Source organism: Vigna unguiculata, chromosome 5 (assembly GCF_004118075.2).
Source record: "Vigna unguiculata cultivar IT97K-499-35 chromosome 5, ASM411807v1, whole genome shotgun sequence".
Lineage (NCBI taxonomy): Eukaryota > Viridiplantae > Streptophyta > Magnoliopsida > Fabales > Fabaceae > Vigna > Vigna unguiculata.
The window spans coordinates 42,821,730-42,848,680 of NC_040283.1; the positions used below are offsets into that span (position 1 = coordinate 42,821,730).

The window sequence follows — 26,951 nt, forward strand, 5'->3', positions numbered from 1 at the left end:
TATTGCAACTTTACAATAATATATTATATATAAGAGAAGCTTCTATGAAGCACCACCAGATGGGGTAGCTTTTGTGGAAACTATTCAATCGTTAGTTCCAGCTATTGGTAAGATAGTTCATTCTTAAAATTATCATAAATTTATAACATTTGCGTGTGAAAGACTACATAAGTTTTAGCATTACATTTATTCAAAAGAAAAATCCCAGCTATTGGTAATGTCAGTTCATTAAATTGTACCGTATGTTATCAGTAAACCCACGTCTCGAAACTAAAAGGATCAGATAAAAGTGGAAGAATAAAAGGTACAATTTGTTAACAGCACAAAAAAAATTTTTATTCACCGCATATCGCCATAAAAATGTCAAAGTTTTCTCCCAGTTTACAAGCTGCTATCGTACGACCTCAATATTACATTACACCCTTAAAAATTGCTGTGGTGGAAAGAATGACGAACACCAAAATTGGTATTTTCTATTTGTGCTATCAGAGAACCATATATTTTGGAAATTATCTTCCAAACAACAAATGGTACCGCCTTTACAAAAATAAAATAAAAAATCGAGTACTTTGTGAACTAAGAATTGTGTTCTATATCTTCAGTTTCCATCCTCGGGCAGCAAGTGCTTCATGAACCCGTTTAGCTGCATCTGCAGTGTCTTCAAGAGGTGGATAACTCCAATTTTCTGATATCTGAATTTAAGAGAATATATACTGATTAAAACATGGATACTTGACAATACAATATGTAAAATTACAAGACAACATTTTAATCTATGCGCTTCATGAATAAGTAGAACTCCAACTTACATCCTCGGACCCTGTAAAAGGCCTAACAACTCCTCGTTCTCTCAATGATTTATGGAATTCTGTGAATTTCCATTTGCAACGCTCAGCTCCCATGATATACACAGGCTTCCTGTGGGAGAAACAAAACTTATTTATTAAAAACAAATAGCAGAGATGAAAATACATGTATCAATCTGGAACAATAACAACTACAAAGTCTTCTGGGATAAACTACAAATAGATACTAGTGAACTCTAAAAAATAAATTTTCAGTAAACTCATTTAGAGTCAAAGTGGAGAAAATCTATCATGGAGATACTTTTGACAGACATACCCAGTACTGCAAGCTTCACTTATCATGCTAATTGAATCTGCAGTGACAACAAATGCATCCGCCCAAGCCAGATGCCCCATATGCGGGTTTGGTTCTGAAATTTGTGTTAGTGTCAGGGATTAACCACATTTTATCTCTTAAATTTTTTTAAAAGAATCTGATTTAGCAATCTAAACCTGAATACATATTTACCTTGTCCATCCCAAACATAAACTTTTGGATTATTTCCAAGTTCTTTCACTATAATATTGGATACCTGTTTAAAAGACCAAAAAAAGAAACAAAAAGTGTCAGAGATGAAAACATTGCTCAACGATATCTGCATAAGAAACTTCATGGTATACCTTTTGTGGAGTTCTCTCTGAAAAGGATATTCTTACACTCCCACAACTACCAAGAACACTGAGTAAAGACGTTGCTAACTGCTTTGCAAGATCGACACCATATGGACAATTTTCTGTATATATAGCCGAAATTAGGCATGTAACCCATTGAAATTCTAAACAACTTGAAACTTTTATTCAGCTTCCCCAACGCATGATCACTAACATTTCTAATTTTTAAATTCATGAGAAAGTTTATTGTTAAAAGAAAATAACGAGTACAGAAATTCTGACACAGAGCCGGTACTCTACATAAAGTCCAGTCATTTTTAAACAATTATTACAGTACAGTAAAATGTATTTCAATGTGATCCACTGTCTTCAAAGTCCCCATATGGTTTTTAGTGATGTACTCTGTCTTCCCTCTGCAGATTCCCCTTATTTCCTAGGATTTTTTATAAGAACTTTGGATGAAACACAACAAAAACTAGACGTAGTTAGTTGGAGAGCCCAAGGCCTTGTGTTATAAACACTTCATAGAATCCCATATTTCTAATGGGAGATTTAAGTCCCACACCTTGTAATTGGATTCTAAAAATTTTCCATTTTTCCTCGAGGTATACTTGTAGTCCTTTTTTCACTAACATTACAATTATAACGCAACCCAGCATTTCACAAACAATGACATAAACACTTTTAGACCAAACAAGAGCATATTGGAATTTAACCATAGGAAAACTGCAAGGAATAATCACGCATGACTAGGACAAGTATAATAGGGAATTACTTGTCGGTCCTCCAATGTTGACCACGAGCAATGGCTTTGGAACATGAGCAAACACATCTTGCCATGTAATGGCAGCACTGCGAAGTGAAGCAAAATCTATTCGATGTAAGGCTCCCAATGTCAGAACCTAATGTAAATTATAACATGTACAATCCTCAGCAATGTACAGTAGCTAACATCAGAGTAAATTCGCATTTTCTCTAGCGTAGTAAAATCTAATAGCACACAACATATGCCGCACATTACACATACCACATGACTATCAGGGGGCTCGCATGGAGTTATCCAGCTTCTAAGAAACCTAGGAACCTGGTTCTGTCCTTCTGGAGTCAGAGGATAATAATCATGATGAGGTGTAATCACCATGTCAAACCTATTCAAATGAGACCTTGGGTGTTGTATCTGTCCAGAAGGAAAAAGAAATAATCAAAGTTACAAATCAAACAATACTTAATCGAAGCAATAAGCACCACCAGAAACGTAGAAGTGCAACGAATCACTACACCGCTTACAATGAAAATTGAGACTGATTAGTATATGGATAATCGAATGTTCTTAGGAAGAAGAACATATTACTTATTTTCATTGGATTAAAAAGAATAAAAAACATCTGGCTCAGCTTAGTATCTAAAAAAGTATTTGCCCAAAAAGATTGGAAAGACACTATAAAACAAATAGTAACATGCAAAGAAAATAAAGAAAAAAATAGTTGTGTCTGTCTCGGAAGGATACTTGCAGAAGATGGTTGAGAGGTTTAGGATGCATGATTTTAAACATGTGGAAACACCTTTGAGATATGTAATGTGGAAGGCTCTTGGTTACCCAAGCTCCTAATTGAGAAAGAAAGGAGGAAGATAAAGACTACTCCATATGTTCATAGAGTAAGGAGCATAATGTATGGGATGGTTTGTAGTAGACCAGATCTGATTCTATTATTGTGGTTAGTAGGTTCATGGCAGATCATCGTCATGCTCACTGGGAGGTTTTGAAGTGGATCTTGAGATGTTTGAATGAAACAATATTGTTTGGTATAGTGTATAAACAATCTACGCATAGCGAAGATGCCATAAAGGGGTTTGTAGACCTTGATTATTCAAGGAATGTTGATACTAGTAAATCACTTTTTTGGTATGTTTTTACATTATTTGGAACTGTGGTATGCTAGAAATCCAGTTTGCAATCAATGGTGGCTTTTAGCTACTACTCAGACATAGTATATTGCACCCACAAAAGGGGTGAAGGAGACATAGTGGTTGAAGGGGATGATTTGAGAGTGGGGAGTTGTGTAGGACTATGTGACTATTCATTGTGATAGTCAAAGTACCATATGATCATTAGATCCATCACAAGAGGACGAAATACATATACCTTAGACTACACTTCGTGAGAGATGTTATTGATTTTGGGAAGGTCTTAATCGAGAAGATAGCCTTGGAGGTGAATCCGCATGTGTTTATGAAGTCCTTGCCAACATTGAGGTTCAACCGTACTTGGACCAGATTAATTTGATTAATTTTCATTTGAAGGCAAAGAAAGATGATGCTGAGAGTTCTTCCATGATTTGAAGTCAAGGTGGAGAATTATGATAGTTGGCTCTAAATGACATTCAATCGACAATATGTTGGAGAGCTTAGTCAAACGGTTAGACCATATGATAGAAAAGAGTAGAAGGCCATCTTCTAGAAACCATCTAGTAGTGATGTACAGACCATGTAGTTCATGCATTTATTAGACATTGTTATCTAAACGGTTTTTTCTGTTATTCCCTTAACTTAGATTGTGTATACAGATACAGCTGTGGACTTAGATAGTACATTGTAAATGTGATAGACTCTCTGCATAAATCCTTCCCCTTTTAATAAAAATGTTTTTTTTTTCAATCTTGTTATTCTTGATAACACAACACATCAAAAAACAAAATCATTCAGATCATTAAACACGAGAGCAGACCTGAACAACAAAAACAAGGTCAGGAGCTAAACGTTTTATGGAACTCGCAACAGAAATCGTGTCTCGTCCAGATGCAACCACCAATAACGGCCCCTCCCTGTAGAATTAAAAAAATATCAATCACAGTATTATTTCCAATACATCAAATTACAGTTAAAAGAAGTGGAATAGAAATTCACTTTTCGTAAGTTTCGCGAACCAAATTGACTATATGTTTCGCATCAGCTTCGAGAATAGAAGACAACCCGTTAGGGTGCGAAGTGATAGGAAGGTACTGAGATTTGGAGGAGAAGGCACGGAACAAGGAAAATAGATAATGGAATTTTTGATGGAGAGAGAGGGGAAGCCATTGGAGCCAATCGTCGATTCCACCTTTCGGCCTCGTAACGCGCTGCAATAAAAAGATGAATCAGTGGAGAGAGAAAAGTTAGTTGGAAGATTGCAACGGAAAATAAATACAGTACGTATAGGAGATGGTTTCGGGAGAATCCGAGAGCGCGGAGCAAACCGATGCTGTTATTCTCGGAGGAGGGGAAGCCGTTGCTGATGACGACGGCGCGGCGGACAATAGTATGGACGCCGGATTCGAAGATGTCCGGAGTGCCACGCGCCGCCGTGGGACTGGGCGGCTCCGGAAGCCGGATTGGCTTCATTCTGATGGCTTGGAAGTTGGAAGGAAAGAATTGAGTTGAATGAATCAATGATACATCGCGAGATGAAAAAAGGAATAAGGAAGTTCAATTTTCCTGCAAATAAATCTCTGGTCACTCCTCAGTTTTCACTTTTCTCTTCTCACTTTCACCCAGTTATATAAAAGAAATCTGATTCTGTGTCCACATTTTTCATAATTTCAATTTTATTATTTATAATTTAATTATTTATTAAATTTTTAAAAATTAATAATTACTTTTATAAGTTTTTATAAAATTATTTATTTATCTTCTTTTTCTTTCTTCTCCTACTACTCATCAACAATTAACTTTTTTATATTTTTTTCATGCATTTCACTTTAATTTTTATAAATATATTTTTATTTTGTTTATTAACTTAATAACATAACAATATCATCAATTATTAATATAATTTAAAAAATGCGTACACACAAATGCTATCACGCATGTGTCTACGCTAGTAATATACTAAGGTAAATACAGTCACAATACACATTTTTTAAATGTATAAAATAAAATTATATTTATTAAAAATAAAGTGAAATATATCATAAAAGATGAAAAAATAATGATTAATAAATAAAAAAATAGAAATAGACAGTTTTATAAAAAAATTGTAAAAATAACGGTCAATTTTTAAAATTTAATAAATAATTATATTTTAAAGGATAAAATTTAAAATGTGAACATAAAATAGAGAATCATCTTTTTATATATATATATATTATCTTAGAAAATATCATTAATATTTATTGTGAATTAATTTCAAATAATAATTAATTAGAATTCTTTTTTAAGTTCATATATAGAAATGTTAACGGGTAAGTAAGTTAGAAGTAGTAGCTCTCTGATACATTCTGGAATTATTGTTTTGCTGCAGAATTATAGCCCATTAGTGTTTTACTGCATAAATTGCTGAATAATACATACTATCTTTTTCAGTTTTCCCTAGTTTCTATCACCCACCATCTAATGATTAATGTTCTATTTGGATTGTTTCATGTATTAATTCATTTATTTATTTTACAAGGTTTTGACTTGATTGAGTTCAGATTTATCTTCATTTATGTTCTATTCAGTTTTAAACGACTATTTTACTGTTACAACGTGTCTCAGAGAAATGTAATTTATGTTAAAGGATCATTTCTCTTTGGAAAACAAAAGTGCATAAGGAGTGAATGCTTATTTCATTCAATTGAACTGATTAAGTTTTCTAAGCAGCCTCAATTTAGACTCCAGAAATCTGGTGCAAACACTTATCAATGCAAACTCAGCTTGAAAATTCTGCTATGATGACAGATAAAAACTTACACATGGATTTCACAACCTTCCACATAGATCATCCTATGTAATCCAAAGCAATATTTCCCATCATCTTAGCCAATGGCAGAGGACACTTTGTGGCAATATCAAGCTTAGAAGGGTTTGAGGCATGTCCAAAGAGTGACATGCTTAACCAAAGAAGCTCCTGTAAAGTCAACTTAGAAGAGAGAAACCCTTGCCAGTAGTAAGGTTTCAAGTCAAAAAAGGCATTGAAGAAACTCCTGCTTCCATTCAAGTCAAGCTTCAACAAAGTCTCCATTCCAAAAGAGTAAAATTCCCTCGCCATTCTGCTCTCAATTGGCCACATGCTATTCCAAACTCTAGCATAAAGCGCTTTCCCCCTAATCATTCTGGTGGAGCCAAGACACTCTGCTATAGCAAAAGCCACAACAGGTGCCACAGCCATTGTTCTAGCCACCATGTACCCTGTGGAAGGGTGTACTACCCCAGAAGTGCCTCCGATAGCCATCACATTTTGAGGGATCCTTGGGAGAGGTCCTCCCATTGGGATCAAACACTTTTCATCCTCCAACACCCTCTTCACTCTAATGCCTAAGTGCCTTAACCTTGCAACCATCCTCTTCTTCACTTCCATGTAACTCAACACTGGACGGCTAACTAGTGAAGTCTCTTCAAGAAACACCAAATTGGAGCTAAATGGCATTGCATAGAGGAAAGTTGGAAACTTTGAATTACTCACTCTCAAAGAAGGCTCATTCCCTAAATGAGAATCCCTCCAATCCATCAACACCATCTTATCCAAATCAAAAGGGTGTTCTTCAACTTCAGCCAAAACACCATGAGCAATCTGATAACCTTGGTTTCTCACCTTATCATATTCTATAAAACGACTACCAAATCCACTGGCATCAACCACTAAACTCCCCTTCAACTCTACCCCATCATCACACAAAACACAAGACTCAAACTCTTGGTGCTCCACCTCCCATGCCTTTGCCTTGTGAAATCTAACCCCATTTGAGACACACCCTTCGATCAACCTCTCTTTCAGCTTCCTCCTACCAACCCTCCCATAAGAACGATCCAAATACTTGGTCTTGGAATCATTGACATGAACGCAAGCCATAGGCCATGTTTTGTCCAAGCAATCCTCCAGACCGAGACTCTCAAACTCATCAACCCACACACCATAGTTATTAGGCCACACAGAAAGAGGGTCAGGATCAACACAACAAACCTTAACTCCGTAGAGGGACACTTGCTCCGCGAGCCTTATGCCTGCAGGGCCAGCACCAATGATTATCACATCAAAATGAGCGCGATCAGAAGGGTGGCACCATGGAAGATCAAAATCTAAGGTTTCAGGTTGGTGCTCCGGCCTCAAACCAAGGAAGTTCCCATACTTGCTTGTGCTGTGGACCCTCTTGCCTCTGATCAAATTTCTTGGTGCTGTGTAATGGATTTTGGTGAGAGGGAATGGAGGGGTGTTTTGGAGGGGTTGGTGAGGCTTAAGCGGAAAAGATTGAGAAGATAACATGAAACGAGTTGCCATGTTTTCTTGCAGTGATTCTGATTTGAGTGATGAGAAAAGTAGAAGGAGAGTGTGCAGAAAGAAGGATGGGGTAGGTGTTGTTGTCTATGGTGAAGGGTGTTTGGCCATTGAGATATGCATGCAGACAAACAGGAATCAAAATCTGACACACCAATAGGATGCTCCCCACCCCCCTCTAGGAAACATTAATTTCTCATTTATTCAATAAATTATATTAATTACTAGGTCATTTAGTGTAAAGAAAATATTTAATTGATGTGTTTTACGATATTTTATTTTAATTTTTCATTTAATACTTGTTATGTCATTATTAAACAAGGTAACGTTTGATGAAGAACAAATATTCATCCATAGACACTTTCTTCCTACAACTTTTATAAAAAAATGTCAGTATTTGACTTTTTAAATTACATAATTTAAAAGTTATTTTTGTTTTCAAATGCTGTAATCTGAAATTTTAAATTATAAGATTATAAATTTTTAGATTATATAATTTAAAACTATTTTTTATTTTTAAATTACACAATTCAAAAAAGATAAAAGTAAAAATTATTTTATATTAAATATGGAAAAATTAATGGAAATTAGTCAAAAACATGCGTATGTGTGTTTATTTTTTATTTTTATTTTATTTTATTAAATTATATTTTTTTTATTAAAAATAATTATAAAAATAAATAATTTGTATAATTCTTTTGTTATTAAATGACTTTTAATAATAAATAATTATTATAAAATTATAAAATTATAAAATGCGTCATAAAATAATAATAGAAAAACATTTAAAATCTGATTAATAAGATAATTACATTAATATTTAAATAAAATACATTATAATGTCATAAATAAAGTCATAAATAATAATAAATATTTATATGAAACAGTTTATATTTAATTAATACATATATATTAAAGGTTTAAGTTCCTTATTTCCAAATAATAACCACATACGAACTTTTAAACTTTTATATATAATTTACGTTGAATACTTATTTTTTCATATTTTCAGTCACCTTTGTTTAATTTTATTTTCATTTAGTTTTAAAATTAAATTAGATCTTAATTTATAAAAATATATAAAGAAATACTCTATTTTATGTCTACATTTCGATATTTCAATTTTACCCTTAATTATTATTTTTAAAATTAATTATTTTATAAATAATTTATTTTTAATCATTATTTTAAAAACTTTTTTTGTTTTTAACTGTTATTTTCAAAAAAAAATCAAATTTTAAATTTAACAACTATTTTAAAATTAGTTATATATTTTTTATTCAACTTAACTCAAATTTCTATGAAAATTAAGAAAATACGAACACATAGACGCGATGGCGCATGTATTGTCACTAATCCCACAAAGCTCCTTATCTTTGTGGCTGACTTAGGACTTTCCCACTTTACCACTGCATCGACCTTTGCCGGGTCCACTGCAATCCCCTGGGTGGATATCACATGCCCCAAAAATTGAACTTCATCCATCCAGAACTCACACTTGGACAACTTGGCATACAACTGTTTCTCTCTCAAAACGCCAAGCACCAACCTCAGGTGTTCTGCATGTTCTTCCTGCATCTTGGAGTAGATAAGGATGTCGTCTATGAAGACCACGACAAACTTATCTAAAAAGGGTCGGAAGATCCTGTTCATATAGTCCATGAACACTGTTGGGGCGTTGGTCACGCCAAAAGGCATGACCACATACTCGTAGTGGCCATACCTAGATCTGAAGGCTGTTTTCTGTACATCATCAGCCTTTACCAAAATCTGGTGGTAACTTGATCGCAGATCTATCTTCGAAAACACTGATGACCCATGCAACTGATCCATCAAATCGTCTATCCTCGGAAGCGGATACTTGTTCTTGACAGTCATCTTGTTCAGTTGCCTGTAATCCACACACAGGCGTGAACTTCCGTCCTTCTTCTTCACCAACAGGACTGGTGCTCCCCAAGGTGAAGTGTTGGGTCGAATGAACTGTTTCTCCATTAGCTCTTCTATCTGTTTCTTGAGCTCCACCAACTCTGCCGGAGCCATGCGATATGGGGCCATCGAGACCGGGCCTGTTCCTGGGACTAGATCAATAGAGAACTCCACCTCCCTACTGGGAGGCAACCCTGGTACCTCCTCCGGAAACACATCCCCAAAATCCTGGACGAATGGTATCACCGACGTCGCCTCTCCTCCCTCCACCTCCATATGTGTGAAGATCATGTAGCACTGCGCACCGTCCTGTAATTCCCTCATAACACCCTGAGACGACACCAACTCAGGCTCCTCCGCATCGAGAAAAAGTAGCTTCTTCTCCCGACAATCTATCAGGATGCGATTGGCAGAGAGCCAATCCATCCCTAAGATCACCTCCAACTCCTGTAGGGGTAGACAGATTAAGTTCATCCTGTACCTGCGTCCCTCTACCTCTATTGGAAGCCTAGCACATAAGGACGACGTCCTGACCAAACCCGATGCCGGGGTAGATACTGCAAGTTCACAACCCAGACGCTCCACACAAGCAATTGACACAAAGGAGTGTGTCGCTCCAGAATCATACAACACACACAAAGATTCACCCGCTATCATGCATCGACCTATAACAAGATTACCTGAGCCTGCAGCCTCTGCTCCGGTCATGGCATATACCCTGCCTGTCGCCTGAGGCCGGTTGCCTCTATCTCTCCGCTGGTGCTGGTGAGGAGTCTGAACTGGATGGTGTGCTGCTGTCCTAGCAAGGGTAGGACAATCCTTCCCAAAGTGGCCTTCCTTGCCACAGTTGTTGCACCGACGGTAACCCTCCATACGCGGGCAAGCACTCCTCAGATGAGGTCCCCCACATATATAGCACTGCACTCGACCCTGCTGATGAGGAAGACCCCTAGACCCCTGAGACTGATGGTGGGGCCTATCATACGGTCTCCTCCACTCCTCATGCCTGGGCTTGGACCTAGATGGTCCGCCGATCCTCTGAGGTGGCTGTGGCTGCTGTGGGCGCTGGCCTTCCACCTCGCGCTTCATCTTCTCCATCACCCTGGCCTTCTCTACCAGAGCGGCAAAGTCCTTGATGGACAAAGGAGCCACCATCAAGCGGATGTCACCGCGGAGCCCGTTCTCGAACTTCCTGCATCGCCACTCCTCATCGAGTGGCAGGGTGTAGAAACGACTGAGGTGTTTGAACCTTTCAGCATACTCTGTAATAGTCTTCCCTCCCTGGGTCAACTAGAGGAACTCCACCTCCTTGGCGTACCGGATGCTGTCGGGAAAGTACTCGGATAGGAATCTCTCCCTGAAAGTCTCCCACGATACTGGCTCATCCCTCTCCTCTAAGATGGATCTGGTGCTGCTCCACCAATGCTCCGCCTCCCCCGTGAGCATATAAACTGAGAACGCCAACCTGTTCTCCGCAGGGCACATCTTGGCGTCATAGATGCGCTTTAGGTCCTTCAGCCATTGGTCTGCGGCGTCAGGACTGGTCTTCCCGTCAAACTTCGTCGGGTGGTGTTTCAGAAAGTCCTCCAGGCTCCACTCCCTGACTGTAGGTCGTGGTTCAGGACCAAACACAGGGGCAACCGCCCTGTTCTCCTCCAACTGGCGGAGGGCCTCCATGTGCTGTCGATGAGCATCCTCAGCAGCTACCCTTGCAGCCTCCATCTGCTGCATCACTGCCTGTTGCTGCTCAAGCGATGCTGCTTGTCACTGCATGGATGCCTCATGCTGCTGCATCATCGCAGCACTCTGCTGCGCCATAGCTGCCACCATCGCCTTTATGGCTCTGGCGATATATGGTGCGTCCCCCTGGGATGATTGAGAAGCTCGATGACGAGGTGCCATAGTCCACTGGCACACAGAAAATCACTTGGTTAGGCTCGATAAAGGCAAGAATTTTAACTAAACACTTAGAGACACACAGAGAAAGCTAAGCGGACAACCCAAGTCCACAGACCTAAGGAATGACCGCTCTGATACCATAAATGTAACGTCCCATTTAATTTATAAACGCAATTAAAGGAAACGCCACACATAAGATAGTATAATCGCGCAGTCCTGGAGTTCTCAACACAACCCCGACAAAACCCAGGCACACCACGAGGCCAAAGGAAAGCTGAAAACGAAAAAAAAAACATGGAGTGTAGAGTAGAAATACATAAAGAGATACATGGGCCATAGCCCTAAGGAAAACATAAAGAAAACTCCAAGCCCGGATGGCTAAGCGGCGGAATCACCATTCCCTTGTTGACCACGAGGACCTCGCCCATCTGCTCCCATCAGCCAAGTTGATGATCATCGCAAGGAAAAACAGCCACATACAATACAACCATACAACAAAACGGGTAAGCTAGAGCCAAAAACATAATCATCATACAGTCAATTATATTTTCTTCATCTCATACCCACACAACAACCAAACATATCATGACCCTTCATGCAATACACTACGACTCGACTCGACTCATCCGGATACGTATAACCTGGTTGGATTCAGCGGATGCCCGCACTTGTGGTGGATACCTCTGCTCACCCCCGAGCTGCTCACCCCCGAGCAAAGTGTTGCAAGTGTTACGATGAATCAATTTTCCCTCACCACAAGGTTAGCCCTTAATGAATTTCAGGCCTCCTGCTACTCTCACCACAGGAGTCAGTCCGCTCTAAGTGAGACTAACTGGCTCCTTAGAGTGTCAGGATGCAACCTTAACTTGAATCCTTACCTATTTATACAGATGGGGCACCACCATGAACACCCACTAACAGGGGCCATGGGATTACGTCCCGACCACTGAAGCGCAACCCTGGAAGTCTCACCTAGAGACCCCAAGGAATTATGCACTGACACATATCGACCTCATACACATAACCAAATAATAATTACCAAGCATAGATGTACATCACTCGTACCAACCTTTGAAGCCAACGCCTTTCGTGATCCAGGCCCCACTCCTTTCCAACATCTCAAAGTTTATCCATGTAAATAAGGTCCAACTCATCATGTTATCATGCCACTTTAATATTATCCGTCTCATTTAATTCACATGCCGATTCTCATACCAACCTATCATCTACAATTCATGAATCATGCCAAACATACTTCATACTCCATTATATACATATCACTCACATACAATCATACTCAACCAAAACAGACCATCCAGGAATCAACAAACATTCAAACACAGCACTGTCTCGCCCAGCGCCTCGCTCAGGCTGAGGGGTCTCGCTCAGGCGAGTTCTCCCTTCGCCTAGGCGAGGGCACAAGATCAGGGGCGTGAGCAACGCGGGATCTCGCTTAGGCGAGACCCCTCTCGCCTGGGCAAGTTACCTGCTCGCTCAAATTTTTGAGCGGGTCACCTGAGCGACCTCTCGCGCAAGCTAGCCTGGGCAAATCCCTGTTTGTCTCGCCTAGGCGAGACTGGCTCGCTTGGGCGAGATTAACATGTCTTGCCATTGTTTCACCCTGCAACAGCCATATCTATCGAACCACCAAGCATACAAAGCATTCAATCACACCAAACCGAAGGATTTATTCATACAATCAGTAACTAACTCAAGAACAGCCAAAACAACACCAAAAAGACTAGAACCCTAACTTCCCGTACCTGGGAAAAGCTAACCGAACTTCAACGCAGAACCTCGGAGCACAGCAGCTCGAGTGATGGACTTGAAGAAGTGGAAGAAGAATCACTACTAGAGCTTCTAGGCGAACTGGTTCGAGGTGGGATTCAAAACCCTAGCAGAACTCTAGCGGTACGGTGGAGAGGAACGGCTTAATGTTTTGTGAATGCAAAGAAAGTGAAGCGTTAGGACAACTGAAACGGGTTTTATCAGTTGGGCCAACTCTAGGCCTAAGCACAAGGGGCAGCCCTTTACTCTAGGATAGAAAATAGTAAGCCAAAATTAATGGGCCTTACAATATTTATATATATATATATATATATTTAATTTAATTTAATATCAAATTAAAATGTACAAAATTATTCTATTTTAATAAATATCGAGAGTAAAATTCGCAAATATATCAAATATAAAGATTAAATTAAAAAAAAATTGAGTAATCGATTGTGCAAATAATGTAATCGATAATGTGAGACTTTTAAACGTTTTATTATTAATTACATTGTCAATATAATCGAAAATAAGTATGATCAATGTTTTACAAATGCAAATGACGAAAGTCGTAATTTATTAGATTAAATTATTATATGATGTATATTTTATTGTTATTAAGTTTTTAATTTTCATGATTAAGTGTAAAATGTGTATGTTAATTAATTCTAACTCAAAATACAGGCAAAGATTTGGGTTCTCCAACTTTAAAAGGAAGAGATGTCTTCTCCAACTTTGTTGATTGAGCTTCTGAAATCTATCAAAACAAGTAAAGATTTTGAGTTATCCTATTAAAAGAAAAGGATGTCTTTTTCAAATCCTGAGTATTGAGCCTCCAAAAGCTATTAAAACAAGCAAAGATTTGAGTTGTCCTATTAACAAGAAAAGGATTTTTTTCTCCAACTCCTAGTATTGAGCCTTTGTTGTTGCTATCAAATTAATCTTAACCGCGTGCGCCTCTTAATCAGTTTAGGAAGGTGTCAGTTAATCCTCAATCACTGTAGGTGTGAACTTCTCAACAGGTGTCAATTAACGAAGATACAATGATAATCCTATGCGGACGAACATATGCAAGATTTTTTAAAGAATAATATTCCTGAATTTACAACCTTTCAAGGTCTTATTAAAAGAAATGATCAAAAGAGAATGGTAGAAGTTGAGGAGCTTAGGAAGTTAAGAGATGAAAATAAACAAATGAAATAATAATGACTTAGATAGAAGGAATAAGAGAGATGAATGAAGGATATACTTTGAGAAGTAAAAGTTGAACTTAACAATGATCTCTCACATGTGAGAGCGTTAAATAATATTAATAATGATGCATAATAGGGGTGGCAAAATGGGTCCAACCCGTCAGCCCGTGTTAAAAAGAACAGGTTGAGTTGAATATTTCAACCCGTCAGCCCGTTCTGACCCGTCCCGTCCAGTCTGTCAACTTGATGGGCCAAAGTATGGATCAGCTCGTTCTAACCCGTTGGGTTGTTTTTAAAAAATAAAATAAAGTAAAAATAATTAAAAAGATTAATTTTTATATTATATATTTTAAATGTATAAATATATAATAGTATTGTAATTTAAATCATTAACACCTACAGATTAAGTTTGAATTATTAGTTATAATTGAATAATTTAATATGTAAATTTAATAATTATTTTAACTTGTCTAATTAAAAATATTATATAATCAATTAAAAGTTTAAAAAATATTTTATTTGATTAAATATGACTTTAATAATAATTTATATGTAAATATAAACAAATTTAAAAAATAAAATTAAAAAAATTGAAAACAAATTAAAAAACTTTTAAAAAGTTAAAAAAAAGAAAAAAAAATTGGACGGACCAGCTCGGTCCGGCTCATTTTTGACGGGCCACATACGGGCCAGGCCAAAACGGGCTGGACAGGCCCGTTTTGCCACCCCTATTGCATAATTTTTGTTTTTTTTTTCTTCTTCTCCTGTTTTTTTTTTTTTTTTGTCTTCTGCAATAATAATGGTTGTGTGAGTCTTTTTCTCTTTCTTAATTAAGAAGATCACGCTTCATTCTATAAAAAAATGTCAATTTTTGGTGACAGAAAAAAATTTATTTTCAAAATTCTCAATTCATTTACACTTTTATTTTTCTTAAATAATCATAAGGCCATTAATTTATGTACATAATCCACTAACACGCTATTGGAAAAAGAAACAAAATTTATGGCTTAGTATACAATTTTTTATCCCATCCTTTTCCTAGTTGTAGGAAAGGTAGTGGCAATTTGACCAAATTTTCAATACAAGATATTAAGAGGTTAGGTCAGTTGATTGTTCCATTCCTTTGAAATATGAACTTGCTCAAACATGTCATTGGAAGTTTTAATGATTTGAATCCAATGAAGAGACATCACTGTGTTTCTTTTTCTTGCTTTCCAAATCAAGACTTAGAAACATGAAACCATATATCGAAGGGGTCTCATTTTTAGACATGGATTCGAAAAAAAAAAAGTTATACACGTGTCAAAATCTATGTCTAATTCTCAAATTGAGTATTCTATATATTTTTATATATAATTTATATTGATAACTTATTTACAAAACTAGTTTATTAGGTAATATTTGCACTCATTTTATATAATATAAATTAATTTTATTATTAGTTGATGTGATATTTTTAATATATTCATTTTATATATAGGAATATACATCCTGGACGTATTATTGAGTCGGTGAAATAATAAAAATATACAATAAATTTTGTTAGAATAGACTTTAATTCATGACTAAGATACCATATTAAGAAATGAATTTTAAATCTAATTCAACTTTAAAAAATCAATTTTTAAAGTGAGTTTGCATTCATTTTATATATTATAAATTAATTTTATCAATTATGAGACTTGCAACACTATCAATTCAATATTATCTAGATCATAACATATATCTTATTACGAATTGATAAATAAAAAAATTGAAATTAAAAACAATCTCAAATTGGTGGGTAAAATTGGTAGATGAATAGTCTTTTTTCCTCATCAACGAATATTGTCCGGAGGCAACTAGTCTGTATGCAATTCTAAAGGTATTTTTTTCTTAGTAATGGAATTTGAATGAAAGAAACATTTATGGAGACATCATTGAATACTATGTTGCCACATATCAATTAATTTCATTTGATCTACCAAGTAAGAAAGTTTAAAGAGTGTAAAACAAACAACAAACTATTAGCAAAGACACCAAAACAAAAGGACATATCCGTCACTTTCCCTTTTTTATATATGTTGGGATCTTATTCCCTGGACAAATCAATAACAAATAGTAACATTAATTTTACACATAAATTTTTTTTAGACACTTCCCTACGATAAATTCTATATTTTTAACCAAAAAAAAAAAAAAAATCTTCCAAACAAGTCTAACCTGCACCTATCCTATAATACACGTTCCTTGAGATGAAGGAAGTTTAATTAACCCAACTGCATCTAAATTTAGATGATTAATTTCTCATCCTTAGCAACTTAATCTAAACATATGCTACTGAATTAAGTGTTCCCATTCCCAAAGTGGTTCCTCAACTCTATTACTTGTATTCCAATGTGTTCCACTTGACCCTGCTCCAGCTTCAGCTTCATGGATATGAGCATCACCAGAGTGAGAAGTATCAGAAGAGCTTGATCCATCCACCAATGGTGCTCTCTCTTGAGCACTGGTTGAAGCAGCACCTCTATCCCCATCAACTCGTAACTCAGCTCTTGCAACCTCCAGTGGTCGTCGATCAAACGATCTAAAGCTTCCCGATATAACATAAACACGACACAAGCTGAATTCGTGCCTCAACTGCCAAAACAAAAACTATAAGAACATCGTACTTTGTGTTAAATATGAAACCAACAACAATATAACTACCTTAACACGTTCATGTATTAAAATATACAAGGTTTTATAATAGTAATGATGATGAAGATACCTTGGGAGGGGTTGTGTTGGATTGGTGAGAGTGTTGAATGGCTTTGTACTCATGCATCTTCCATTTGGTTTTCCTTCCAGATGGAGCCTTCCCTTCGTAAAACACCATGGTTTTCTTCATCCCAATGACTTTGTTGTCGGAAGAGTAAACGTGGCAAGGAGAACCGGTGGCTTTCCAGTACCCACTTGCGGTGGTTCTGTTGGGTCTACCTCCTCTCGTCTCTCTCTCTTGTCTGGGCGAAAAGAAGAACCATTGCTCCGTGTCTCCACGACAACGCTCCCCTGCAAGTGCTGATGAAAAAAAAAGAAAAAAAGAACAGACATTTTAGGTTTGAAACGTACTAATTAAACAAAAGAGCTGAAAACGTTGAAGGTAAATTACATGGGAGATTCCAAGGCTCTACGCCATTGATGTCAATGACTGGAATAACCCTGCTGGTGTCTTGTCTTTGTCCCTCGAGCTGGTTGTGCAGATAGAAGGCAACAAGCTCTTCCTCTGTCGGGTAGAATCGAAAACCAGGTGGGAGATCTGCCATGTTTGGTTTTTTTTTTTTGCTCTGTGAAGTTACCGTTTGAATATTTTTGGAGCAACGAAGAATTATAATATATGGAGAGAAAAAACATAAATGGCGTGGCTATAGATGAGTGGGGCAGAAAGGTTCACCGAGTGAAAATAAAAAAGTTATTGAGTAGAGATTGGTTGGAAACTTCCACGCGGTTGCAGGGATCAAGAAAACGTCTTTGTGCCCCCCAAAACCTGTTCTTTCCTTTTCATGTGTATATTTTATATATTTATGTTATGATGTTTTTGTGCTGTAAACATCAACTTTGAATCAGTCATCTCTTCTTCTTGTTCTTGTTCTTGATTTTGCTGTGTGAGCCCAACCCAATTAAACTTTTTTGGTGTATCTTCATTTCGTCCATGATGAATAATGGTTTTTTTTTTTTGGTTATGAGCTGGGCCAGGGAATCTTGTGGGTGGAACAAGTCTAAATTTTGGAGTCTGTGGTAATGTCTTTGTCTTCTTGCGTTACTGTGTTTTGTTTTTTAGCAAGATGATGTCAGCAGATAACTTTCCAGCTGCACTCACTCTGCCACATATCCAGATCAAGTATAGCATAGCAATCATATCTTGCTCAACTGTTTTTGGTCGTTGGTCGCCTCCGACACATTACAATAATTATTTACGAATATTTTAACTATTAAATTTTAACCATTTTTTTATAATATATTTGTCATTTTTTAAGTAATTTGGAAATATTGAGAATGAGAAATAAAAAAATAGAAAATTATTTAAAAAATGTCACTAAGATTGTAAGAAAAAAATGTCAAAATTTCATAATCAAAAAATTATTTTTCATTACTTAAATAATAATAATAATAGTATAGATTTATAAGATAAATAATGTAATAGGAAGAAAAATATAAAAAAGAGAAAAAATTGTATAAAAAGATAGGTATTTGTGTAAGGCCCATTAAATTTATTTCTCTTTTCTGCCCTAAAGTAAAAGGCTGTCCATTGTAATTGGACCTAGAGTTGGTCCAAGTGATATAGCCGAACTCCAAGTCTGTCCTAACCCACTTTGCTTGCTCATTCTCAGAAAAACCTTAGAGCCGCAACCGTCTCCCGCTCCGTTAGGGTTTGGTGTTACTGTGGTCAAGCAAGTTCGAACCGGTGTTTCCCTCCTCACGTAAGTATTATCTCCATCGTGCTTGAAACTCCTGATACTGTTACTCTGAGTAGCTCATGCCTCAACTATCATTCTTTTTTTTTTCAGTTTATTAAGTCATCCCTGAGCTAGCATCGGACTTGTTGTGCTTATCAAGTTTGGTCTAGGAGTCTTCTGTTAAACCCTTTCAGGTAAGGGAAGCTAGAAACCTTCTTTTTGGCATGTTTAGTGTTCATTTTGCCTTGTTCTATGTTTGTCTGAGTTCGTATGTTAGTGTGGATGTATGTGCTGGTTAGAGTTATTGTTTGGGTATGAAAATATGGCTGTTGCAGGATGACCAGTGGGCGAGACCTGTTATTCTCGCCCAAGCGACTCTATCTCGCCTAGGCGAGAATTGCAGAGGACAAACCCCAGCTCGTGCTCGAGCTCTCGCTCAAGCGGAGGGTCTTGGTTTGAGCGAAATACCATCTTGCTCAAGCGACAGATGCTCGCCTAAGCGAGAACGCGTGAGAGCTCGAGGTGTGTCGCTGCAGTGCAGCTTAAGCGAGGGACCTCACTTTTGGGCGAAGGGTGGGCTCGCTCAAGCGAGGGAGGACTCGCCTAAGAGAGTGCGCGAGAAACCTCCCATTGTCTCTGTCGTGATCTCGCCTAAGCAAGAGCTTGTCGCTTAAGCGAAAGAACTCCTTCGCCTAAGCGAGGGCTTCTGGCTTGAGCGAGATGCGTTGAGGTCTTGCTGTTTCTACGCTGGAATGCTATATATATGATGGTTGATTGATTAATTGGTATGTTTATGTATGCAGTATGAGAAATAGCATGGAATATATGTGGTATGGATTGAATGGATATAATGATGTGGTCTTAGCATGTAAAGTGAATGAGATGGATGTTGTGGAAATGACAGTTGTATTGGTATGAGATGAGACTCTATACTCATGAGATTGGTGAATGAGATGGTATGGTACAACATGGAAAATGAATGGGAATTTGGTCACAAATGTGGACACGAGGTTCGAATGCATGATTATTACTACTTGATTGTATGAATGTGTCTATTATGAGTCAGCGTATAATGCCTTGGAGCCTTTAGGTGAGACTCTCAAGGTCGTGCTTCAGTAGTCGGGACGTAATTCCTTGGTCCTGTTAGTGGGTGTCCATGGTGGTGCCCCATCTGTATAACTGGGTAAGGATTCAAGGTCAGGTTGCATCCTGAAACTCTAAGGAGTCAGTTAGTCTCATCTAGAGCAGATTGACTCCTGTGGTGAGAGTAGCAGGAGGCCTGAAATTCATTAAGGGCTAACCTTGTGGTGAGGGAAATTGATTCATTGTAACGCTTGTAACACATGGCTCGGGGGTGAGTAGCTCGGGGGTGAGCAGAGGTATCCACCACAAGTGCAAACATCCGCTCAATCCGACTAGGTTATATGTATCCGGATGAGTCGAGTTGTGTCTTAGTGTATTGATTGAAAGCTCATGACATGCTTGAGTGGTATATGTACATTGGACTATGAAAATATATTTGATTGCTTGATCACTATTTTTGTTGGCTCTAGCTTACCCTTTCCATGTTGGTTGCTTTGTATGTTGCTCTTTTACCTTTGCGATGATCATCAATTTATTGATGAGAGCAAATGTGAGAGGTACCCGTGGTCAACAGGGGAGAGACGATTCCGCTGCTTAGTCTTCTCGAGCTGGACTTCCTATTCTTCTTGGGTTTTCTTTAGGGCTACGACCCATGTACTTGACTGTCTTTAAGTTCCTTTATGATTCCAGTAAATTGTTTTGACTTGTTTCCTGTTTGGGCATTTTTGGCATGCCGTGGATTTTAAGGAGTTATGATTAAAACTCCAGGATTGCGCTGTTATATTATAATTGTGTGACGCTTTTTTTAATTATGTTTACTAATTAAATGGGACGTTACAATTTGAATATTATTATTTTTTATCTAAATTATTAAGGTCAACTATTGAATTCTTGACTTTTTTTGTATTTATTTTTGAAGTAGGTTGATATCTATGAACCTATGTTTGTTTTTAGGCATGTAATGTACATCTCAAAGAAGCAACAAGTGACTAACGTGCTTCACTCAAACAACTAAAGATAATTTGTGAGTGTGGAAATGTGGAAGGAAGATTTAGCTCTCTCATTTTTTTTTTCTCATTTTTATAATTTTTCTCTTAATTCAAATAACTTTACTTTTACTTTTTTTTTTCACTTAAATTTACTCAATCTTTTGAAATTGCAAAGGCTTTTGAATTATATTTTTAAACTGATTTAGAACATATTTTATGATTGTTTTTGTCATATTGTAATTATGAATATTTTAAAAATAATAATAGTACTTGAAACAAAATTCACTCGAAATGATGAAAAATAAGTGTCTAAAATTAAGATAAGAAATATTAAAGCCATGTGATACATAAAAGTAGAAAAAAAAAGAGAAAATAAGTAAAGTAAATTATTAAAAATAAAATTGTGAAAACAAATAAAGTACATAGAAGTAAAGGAAGAACTGTTTAAAATAAATTGTGAAACAAAGTAAAAGAGAAGATGAAATATTGGAATATAAATTATTGAAATGAAATGGTTAAAAACATGCATATCATTAAGTAGACTTATTATTTTTACTACTCATAACTTTCCACTTTCTCATCATTGATCGTTTTGATATTCAATTTTTACCATTAATTACATTATTATATTTTTTTTCCTTAAAATTTTTAACGTCTAAGTATTTTTTTCATAACACTTTCAATTATATAGAAATTATGTAATTATTAACATCATCGCACCACAATGGTTATACTTTAATATATGCGACACAAACAGGATTATATATACGAATACTATGAAAAGATGTGTAAAATGTGTTAATGAAATATTGTGATGTTACATGAATCGTCATGGATTTCTACAAAATATCGTGATAAATACCATTTTTTCCCGGTTTTCTGAAACAAAACGGAAACAAGACAAGGAATACATTTATTATGAAAAAAAAAAAGTAGTAAATGAATTTATGTGCAACTATTTAAATAATATGATAAATTTAAATTTTGTCAAATTTTAATATTATTTTAATAAATAAGTTTATGATTTAGATAAATTAAAAAATAATAATTCGTAATCATCTTATAATTTATTCAGCATATTAAAAAATGGATTATCAATGAGTTAACATATTGTGTACATTTAATAAAAGGTAAATTAAATCAATAAGGTAACATGTGTACATTTAATTAACGGTGAATTAAAGAAATAATATTTTATATTTATCGCGTTCAAAGAATTCAGTTATCATCAATCATGTTAGACTTTTGATCTTTTGACTCTTTATGTTTGCTTGAAGCTAACATTAATTTCAAAATTATATATATATATATATATATATATATATATATATATATATATATATATATATATATAATAAAACAAGTCAACAATAGAAAACTCTAAAATTAGAGACTAAGTCGACTTTAACACTCTCACTTTCACCGCACACGACACACATATGGTTTTATGTGGAAAATAATTTCTTTAATAATAATTAGCAGTTAAAACACTTTCAATTGTGAAAATAACATAAATATTTGGATTTAAATAAATAATTATTATATCTATATTAATATAAGTAATTTGTGAAGTTCTTAAATAAAAAGTCAATCTATATTGTTTTTGTTATCTGTATGATATCTTCATTAATATAATCACGTTCTAAAAAACAATCTAGAGTGTTTAGAAAATTTTTAGAGGGAGTACTCTATGTTTCCATTAGACAAAATTTAATAACTCACCGTCTTACTTGTAGATTTTTGTATATCCTTTCTTAGTTCAACAGGTTATGGTAAACCTTATAAATGACTTCTAATTAAGTTTTTCATAAAAGATATTAAACATGACTATCACATTGTAAGAGATAAGGTTAATGATTGTTTGATTAAACTGTTTTCACCATATTTGCTCTACTCTCTATTCTCAACTTTCTTTCAAGACCTTTATTCCAAGCTAGGAATACTTATATTTATTTAAAGCTTGAGGGACTCTCCACTATAGCGCGTTTTGTTACCCTATATTTTTTCATTCACATTTTCTGTTTTCATTTATGTTATTATGTATTGTATATATACATCATTCTCAAAGTAAAAACAATTAAAATTGTAGGTTTGATCCCTCCTAGTAACAATTTGGAGAGATAAAATTGATTTGGTGAGATTAGAAAGGGAGAGTGTGAGATGTTGTGGGTTCAACTCTTATATTTGAAATAATATGAAAATCAATTAAAGTTCGGTCGTCAAATCTATTATGTCACTCGTATTAGACAATTTACAAATATCTAATTTCACACTTGAAACATACATGTCTTGACTTGAGAAAATGTTCTGAAGAAACATATCATTTAAAGATAGACCAAATCATATCATATAAATGAATAAAAATCTTAATTTATTAATTAATTTTGTGTATTAAGTTAAACTTAAAAGTTATTTTTTTAAATAGTAGATGCTCGTCAAAAAAACAAACTTTCTCCCCCCTTTATACATAACCTGTCAAATTAATACGTAAAGTATATAAGAAATTAACAATGGTAAAACAATATGCATATCTTAATGTTAAGTAGATGAATGCAAACCATAGATAAATCATATATCACTTAGAAAGCTACTTGTATAAAGTCCAAAAGAGAAAATGACATGATAGAGTAAACGTTACATTAGATGAGTATAGACGTAAATTGTAGAGTTGATTACTCATTAACGTGGAATCGAGGCGCAATGTGAATAGTAAGGGAATGAAAGGGAAATATTTGGATTTTGGTTATGAAAAATCATTGACCCTGTCACCACGGCATCAAAGGTTCAACAATGCATTGAAATCGATTGAGGAAAGAGAGATACGAGAACAATGAAAGGTCTAAATGGAATGTGAGTTATTTAAGGCAAAGATAGTAGGAACATGGTTGACTTGAGTTGAAGTGATGAGTGAAAAATGTTTGATGATATTACTCAGAGAAGTGTGAGAATGGGTAAAAGGTGTTGCGTGTTGGTTTATTTGGTGACATGTCTTTGTCTCAATTTTCTCTTGGTGTTCACACCTCACTTGGTGTGACAACTAAACAAGGAAAACTTATTTTTCAAATTTTCTGTTTTCTAAGAAAATACTAAAAATTTATTTTATCCACACTATAAATTGTTAATATTATTAGTATTAGAGTTTTATATAATCAATAAAATGTAAAGCATAAGAAATATATTCCTTTCTCCATGCTCTAAATAAATATGTAAGATGGATAACTTATTAAGTAATAATAATTTTTACTAATGTCAATTTGGATTTTAATTGGGGTTGATATAATTCCATGAATGTATCCGCATAACTAAAAAAATGGTTTAGACTCGTTAATATATACATTTTTTTTCTCTATTATTTTAAATAATAATAAAATTTATAATTATATTATTTTTAAAATTATTTTGATATTATTATATTTATATTTAGTTAATTTGAGTATATTTGAGTATTTGAATATACTTTTTTTATCGGTTTACAAAGTATAATTTGAGTATATTAATTTATTATGAATTTTGTAAAATGTGAGAGTAAGAAGTTATAGTTTATGAATTAAAAATTCTCAAATAATGATATCAATTTTCAAGAATATTTTTCCTTTTTTCTATATTTTATTTTCTTTTATATGTGACAAACTTAATTATGGTTACGATATCAATACATTATTAGAAAGGGGTTCTTTTCTACACCTCCAAACACTTTTCCTATATTTCCATTTTTTATTTTAAATTCTCACTTTATCTCCCAATTAAAGTGATTACTTTTTCTTCTCTCTAATTGGTTCATTCCCAAGTTTCTCTTTCCAACGAATGTCGATATCCAATATTTTTTGTTCTACGTAAGTCATATATGATATTTTTTCAAGTTTATTTCCTATATACTAGACGTTAACATTCAATATTATTGTTTTTTTATTTATAGAAATCGATATTTGATGTTTAATTTTGTTCTACGAATGTCGAGATTCGAAACTTTAATTTTTCTTAGTTACCAGATATCGACTTCTAGTATATATATATAAAAACGAATGTCAAAATCATTATATATATATATATATATATATATATATATATATATATATTTACACACTTTTTTTTATATTTTTTTTATTTTCTTTCATTTATTTTTTTTAATTTTAATTTTCTTCAAAATTTATTTTTATCTGAACATTTTCATTTATTTAATATATTTGTTTATTTTATTTTTATATAATTTATGAAAAAGAAATAATATTCTGAAATAAATTAAATTAAAAAAATAATTTTTTCAACAAAAGAAATTATATATATTCATTTATTTACTTTATTTTTTATTTACTTTCAATTTTTTGCTGTTAAATTTTTTAAAATTTATTATATTTTAATATTTTAATTTGTTTATTATATTTTAGAAATAAAATAAATATTAATACATTTCATATAAAAAATAAAAAAATTTTAAAAACAAAACACAAAATATATATATATATATATATATATATATATATATATATTATCAGCATAGAATTTTTTTTAATATACGTTAATCGGATGTTGATATCTACAAATAAAAAAAAAATCAAATGTCGACATTTATAAAAGAAAATTTCTTTTAAAAAGTAAAGTACCGATGATGACATCGTAAAATAAAACAATGTCGACATCCATTAGAAAAATTTGTTGGAAGTGTGTGAGCTACAAAGAATAAAAATATATTTACTTTTATTTTAACTAAAAGACAAAGTGAAAATTTAAAATTTTTTGGGATACTGGATAAGTGTTTGTAGGTGCAGGGAGAAACTCCCTATCAGAAAAGGAGAATGGAGGACGTGAGCCCATAAAGCCCAAACTAAAAATTATATTATATTGGGCTGCGTTTTCAACTTTCCTCAACCTATGTTTTTTTTTTTTCACTCTCTTTCGTTCCAAATAGGTGTATTTAATTAAAATTTCACAAGTTTTTAAAATGATTTTTTAAAACAGTCTATTCAATCTAAGATTCTAAAAAATATAAGTAAGAGTTATAGTATTTTATTAAGATAATTAGGATTCTTAAAGTGGGACAAAATTTTTGTGTGTTACTCATTCATTTTGTTTTACCACTTATTCGGAAGTATATAATTTTGATGAAATATTACTTAAGGCGAATTTTGATATATTTCACACAATTTCTTAACAGGATTACACACCTCTTCATCAAACATTTTTGTTTAACTCTTTGAGACTTTATTTTTTGGAGTTAGAACTAATTAAATAATAAAAAAATTAAAAACTGTGTTGACTTGGATTCATAATTTTCTTGTGTCTTCTGTAGCTTAATTAAACTATTTCAAATATTTTAAATATATAAACTTCTTTCTGCTGTTTTTAATTATTGCGACTTATATTTATTAAAAACTCAAACTACAACATCCTAATTTTAATATTTTCTAAATAAAATCTTATAAGCACTCGCTATTTTATTTTATTGTACAATATATCGAGATATAGATGAGTTGGAATATTTCAAGTGTTTCTATATTTATGCTCTTATTTTGTACAAAATTTATTGTAAATATTAATTAAATAACGTTTTTTACAAAGAAAATACCATGTTATCAAGTATTAAATGTAATTTTTTTTTATAATTTCAAATATCATAGAATAAATTATAATGATATAAATGTTAAATAAAAGTATTAAATTAGTTAAATAATTATACAAAAGAGTAAAAATGATAAAATGTATATTTTAAAAATAGGTTACGAAACTAAAAATAAATTTTAGATTACTTGATAAATTAGAGGAGTTAGTAATTTAAAAGGAGAGACAAAGATATGTCCTCATATTCAATTTAAAGATCGAGTATTACGTATCCTATTTTTGATCAATGTATTTTTTTTTTTCAAATCGGGATGTGTTTAGATAATAATCATAAAAATAAGTTCATATGTCATCTCCAAAATAAATATTATAGTATAAGAAATCCAATGCACAAATTATTCTCTTCAATGGTCAGATATGCAAATTGTAAAAAA

General features: G+C 34.1%; 4 protein-coding genes across 6 annotated transcripts; all 4 read right to left on the minus strand.

Annotated features, from left to right (window-relative positions):
- Positions 1-314: 314 nt before the first annotated feature.
- On the minus strand, positions 315-4,951 carry LOC114183148 (mitochondrial fission protein ELM1-like). 2 transcript variants are annotated; one of them, XM_028070054.1, is made up of 10 exons: positions 4,647-4,951; positions 4,362-4,573; positions 4,183-4,279; positions 2,485-2,634; positions 2,233-2,359; positions 1,467-1,579; positions 1,315-1,378; positions 1,123-1,216; positions 810-918; positions 315-692 (listed from the first exon to the last, which is right to left on the minus strand). In XM_028070054.1, the coding sequence occupies exons 1-10, from the start codon at positions 4,833-4,835 to the stop codon at positions 591-593; spliced, it is 1,257 nt and encodes a 418-aa protein (XP_027925855.1). In that variant the 5' UTR covers positions 4,836-4,951; the 3' UTR covers positions 315-590. The 2 variants fall into 2 exon arrangements, with proteins under 2 accessions (XP_027925855.1, XP_027925856.1); XM_028070055.1 differs by having other exon boundaries at positions 4,691-4,802.
- A 1,063-nt stretch (positions 4,952-6,014) lies between these two features.
- Positions 6,015-7,805, minus strand: LOC114184016 (capsanthin/capsorubin synthase, chromoplastic-like). Its single transcript, XM_028071241.1, has one exon. The coding sequence runs from the start codon at positions 7,687-7,689 to the stop codon at positions 6,193-6,195; it is 1,497 nt and encodes a 498-aa protein (XP_027927042.1). The 5' UTR covers positions 7,690-7,805; the 3' UTR covers positions 6,015-6,192.
- A 1,268-nt stretch (positions 7,806-9,073) lies between these two features.
- Positions 9,074-10,710, minus strand: LOC114184749. Its single transcript, XM_028072059.1, has 3 exons — positions 10,152-10,710; positions 9,795-10,004; positions 9,074-9,129 (listed from the first exon to the last, which is right to left on the minus strand). The coding sequence occupies exons 1-3, from the start codon at positions 10,708-10,710 to the stop codon at positions 9,074-9,076; spliced, it is 825 nt and encodes a 274-aa protein (XP_027927860.1).
- Positions 10,711-16,495: 5,785 nt separating this feature from the next.
- On the minus strand, positions 16,496-17,858 carry LOC114184259 (NAC domain-containing protein 90-like). Of its 2 annotated transcripts, none has more exons than XM_028071547.1 (3): positions 17,605-17,858; positions 17,224-17,513; positions 16,496-17,108 (listed from the first exon to the last, which is right to left on the minus strand). In XM_028071547.1, exons 1-3 carry the CDS (start codon positions 17,756-17,758, stop codon positions 16,791-16,793), a joined length of 762 nt encoding a protein of 253 aa, XP_027927348.1. In that variant the 5' UTR covers positions 17,759-17,858; the 3' UTR covers positions 16,496-16,790. The 2 variants fall into 2 exon arrangements, with proteins under 2 accessions (XP_027927348.1, XP_027927350.1); XM_028071549.1 differs by having other exon boundaries at positions 16,496-17,093; positions 17,605-17,857.
- Between the last annotated feature and the right edge of the window lie 9,093 nt (positions 17,859-26,951).

What these genes read in the sequence shown, in the direction of transcription:
- LOC114183148 (XM_028070054.1), bottom strand. Translation starts at nt 4,835, where the DNA reads ATGAAGCCAATCCGGCTTCCGGAGCCGCCCAGTCCCACGGCGGCGCGT. An exon ending in TTATGTTTGGGATGGACAAG is followed by an intron (nt 1,217 to 1,314) that starts GTAAATATGTAT and finishes CACAAATTTCAG; the next exon opens with AACCAAACCCGCATATGGGG. An exon ending in CTTTTACAGGGTCCGAGGAT is followed by an intron (nt 693 to 809) that starts GTAAGTTGGAGT and finishes TCTTAAATTCAG; the next exon opens with ATATCAGAAAATTGGAGTTA.
- LOC114184016 (XM_028071241.1), bottom strand. Translation starts at nt 7,689, where the DNA reads ATGGCAACTCGTTTCATGTTATCTTCTCAATCTTTTCCGCTTAAGCCT.
- LOC114184749 (XM_028072059.1), bottom strand. Translation starts at nt 10,710, where the DNA reads ATGGAGAAGATGAAGCGCGAGGTGGAAGGCCAGCGCCCACAGCAGCCA. An exon ending in AGTATCTACCCCGGCATCGG is followed by an intron (nt 10,005 to 10,151) that starts GTTTGGTCAGGA and finishes GCATCCTGATAG; the next exon opens with ATTGTCGGGAGAAGAAGCTA. An exon ending in GGTACCAGGGTTGCCTCCCA is followed by an intron (nt 9,130 to 9,794) that starts GTAGGGAGGTGG and finishes ATATCCACCCAG; the next exon opens with GGGATTGCAGTGGACCCGGC.
- LOC114184259 (XM_028071547.1), bottom strand. Translation starts at nt 17,758, where the DNA reads ATGGCAGATCTCCCACCTGGTTTTCGATTCTACCCGACAGAGGAAGAG. An exon ending in AGAGCCTTGGAATCTCCCAT is followed by an intron (nt 17,514 to 17,604) that starts GTAATTTACCTT and finishes TTTTTTCATCAG; the next exon opens with CACTTGCAGGGGAGCGTTGT. An exon ending in CCAACACAACCCCTCCCAAG is followed by an intron (nt 17,109 to 17,223) that starts GTATCTTCATCA and finishes ATGTTCTTATAG; the next exon opens with TTTTTGTTTTGGCAGTTGAG.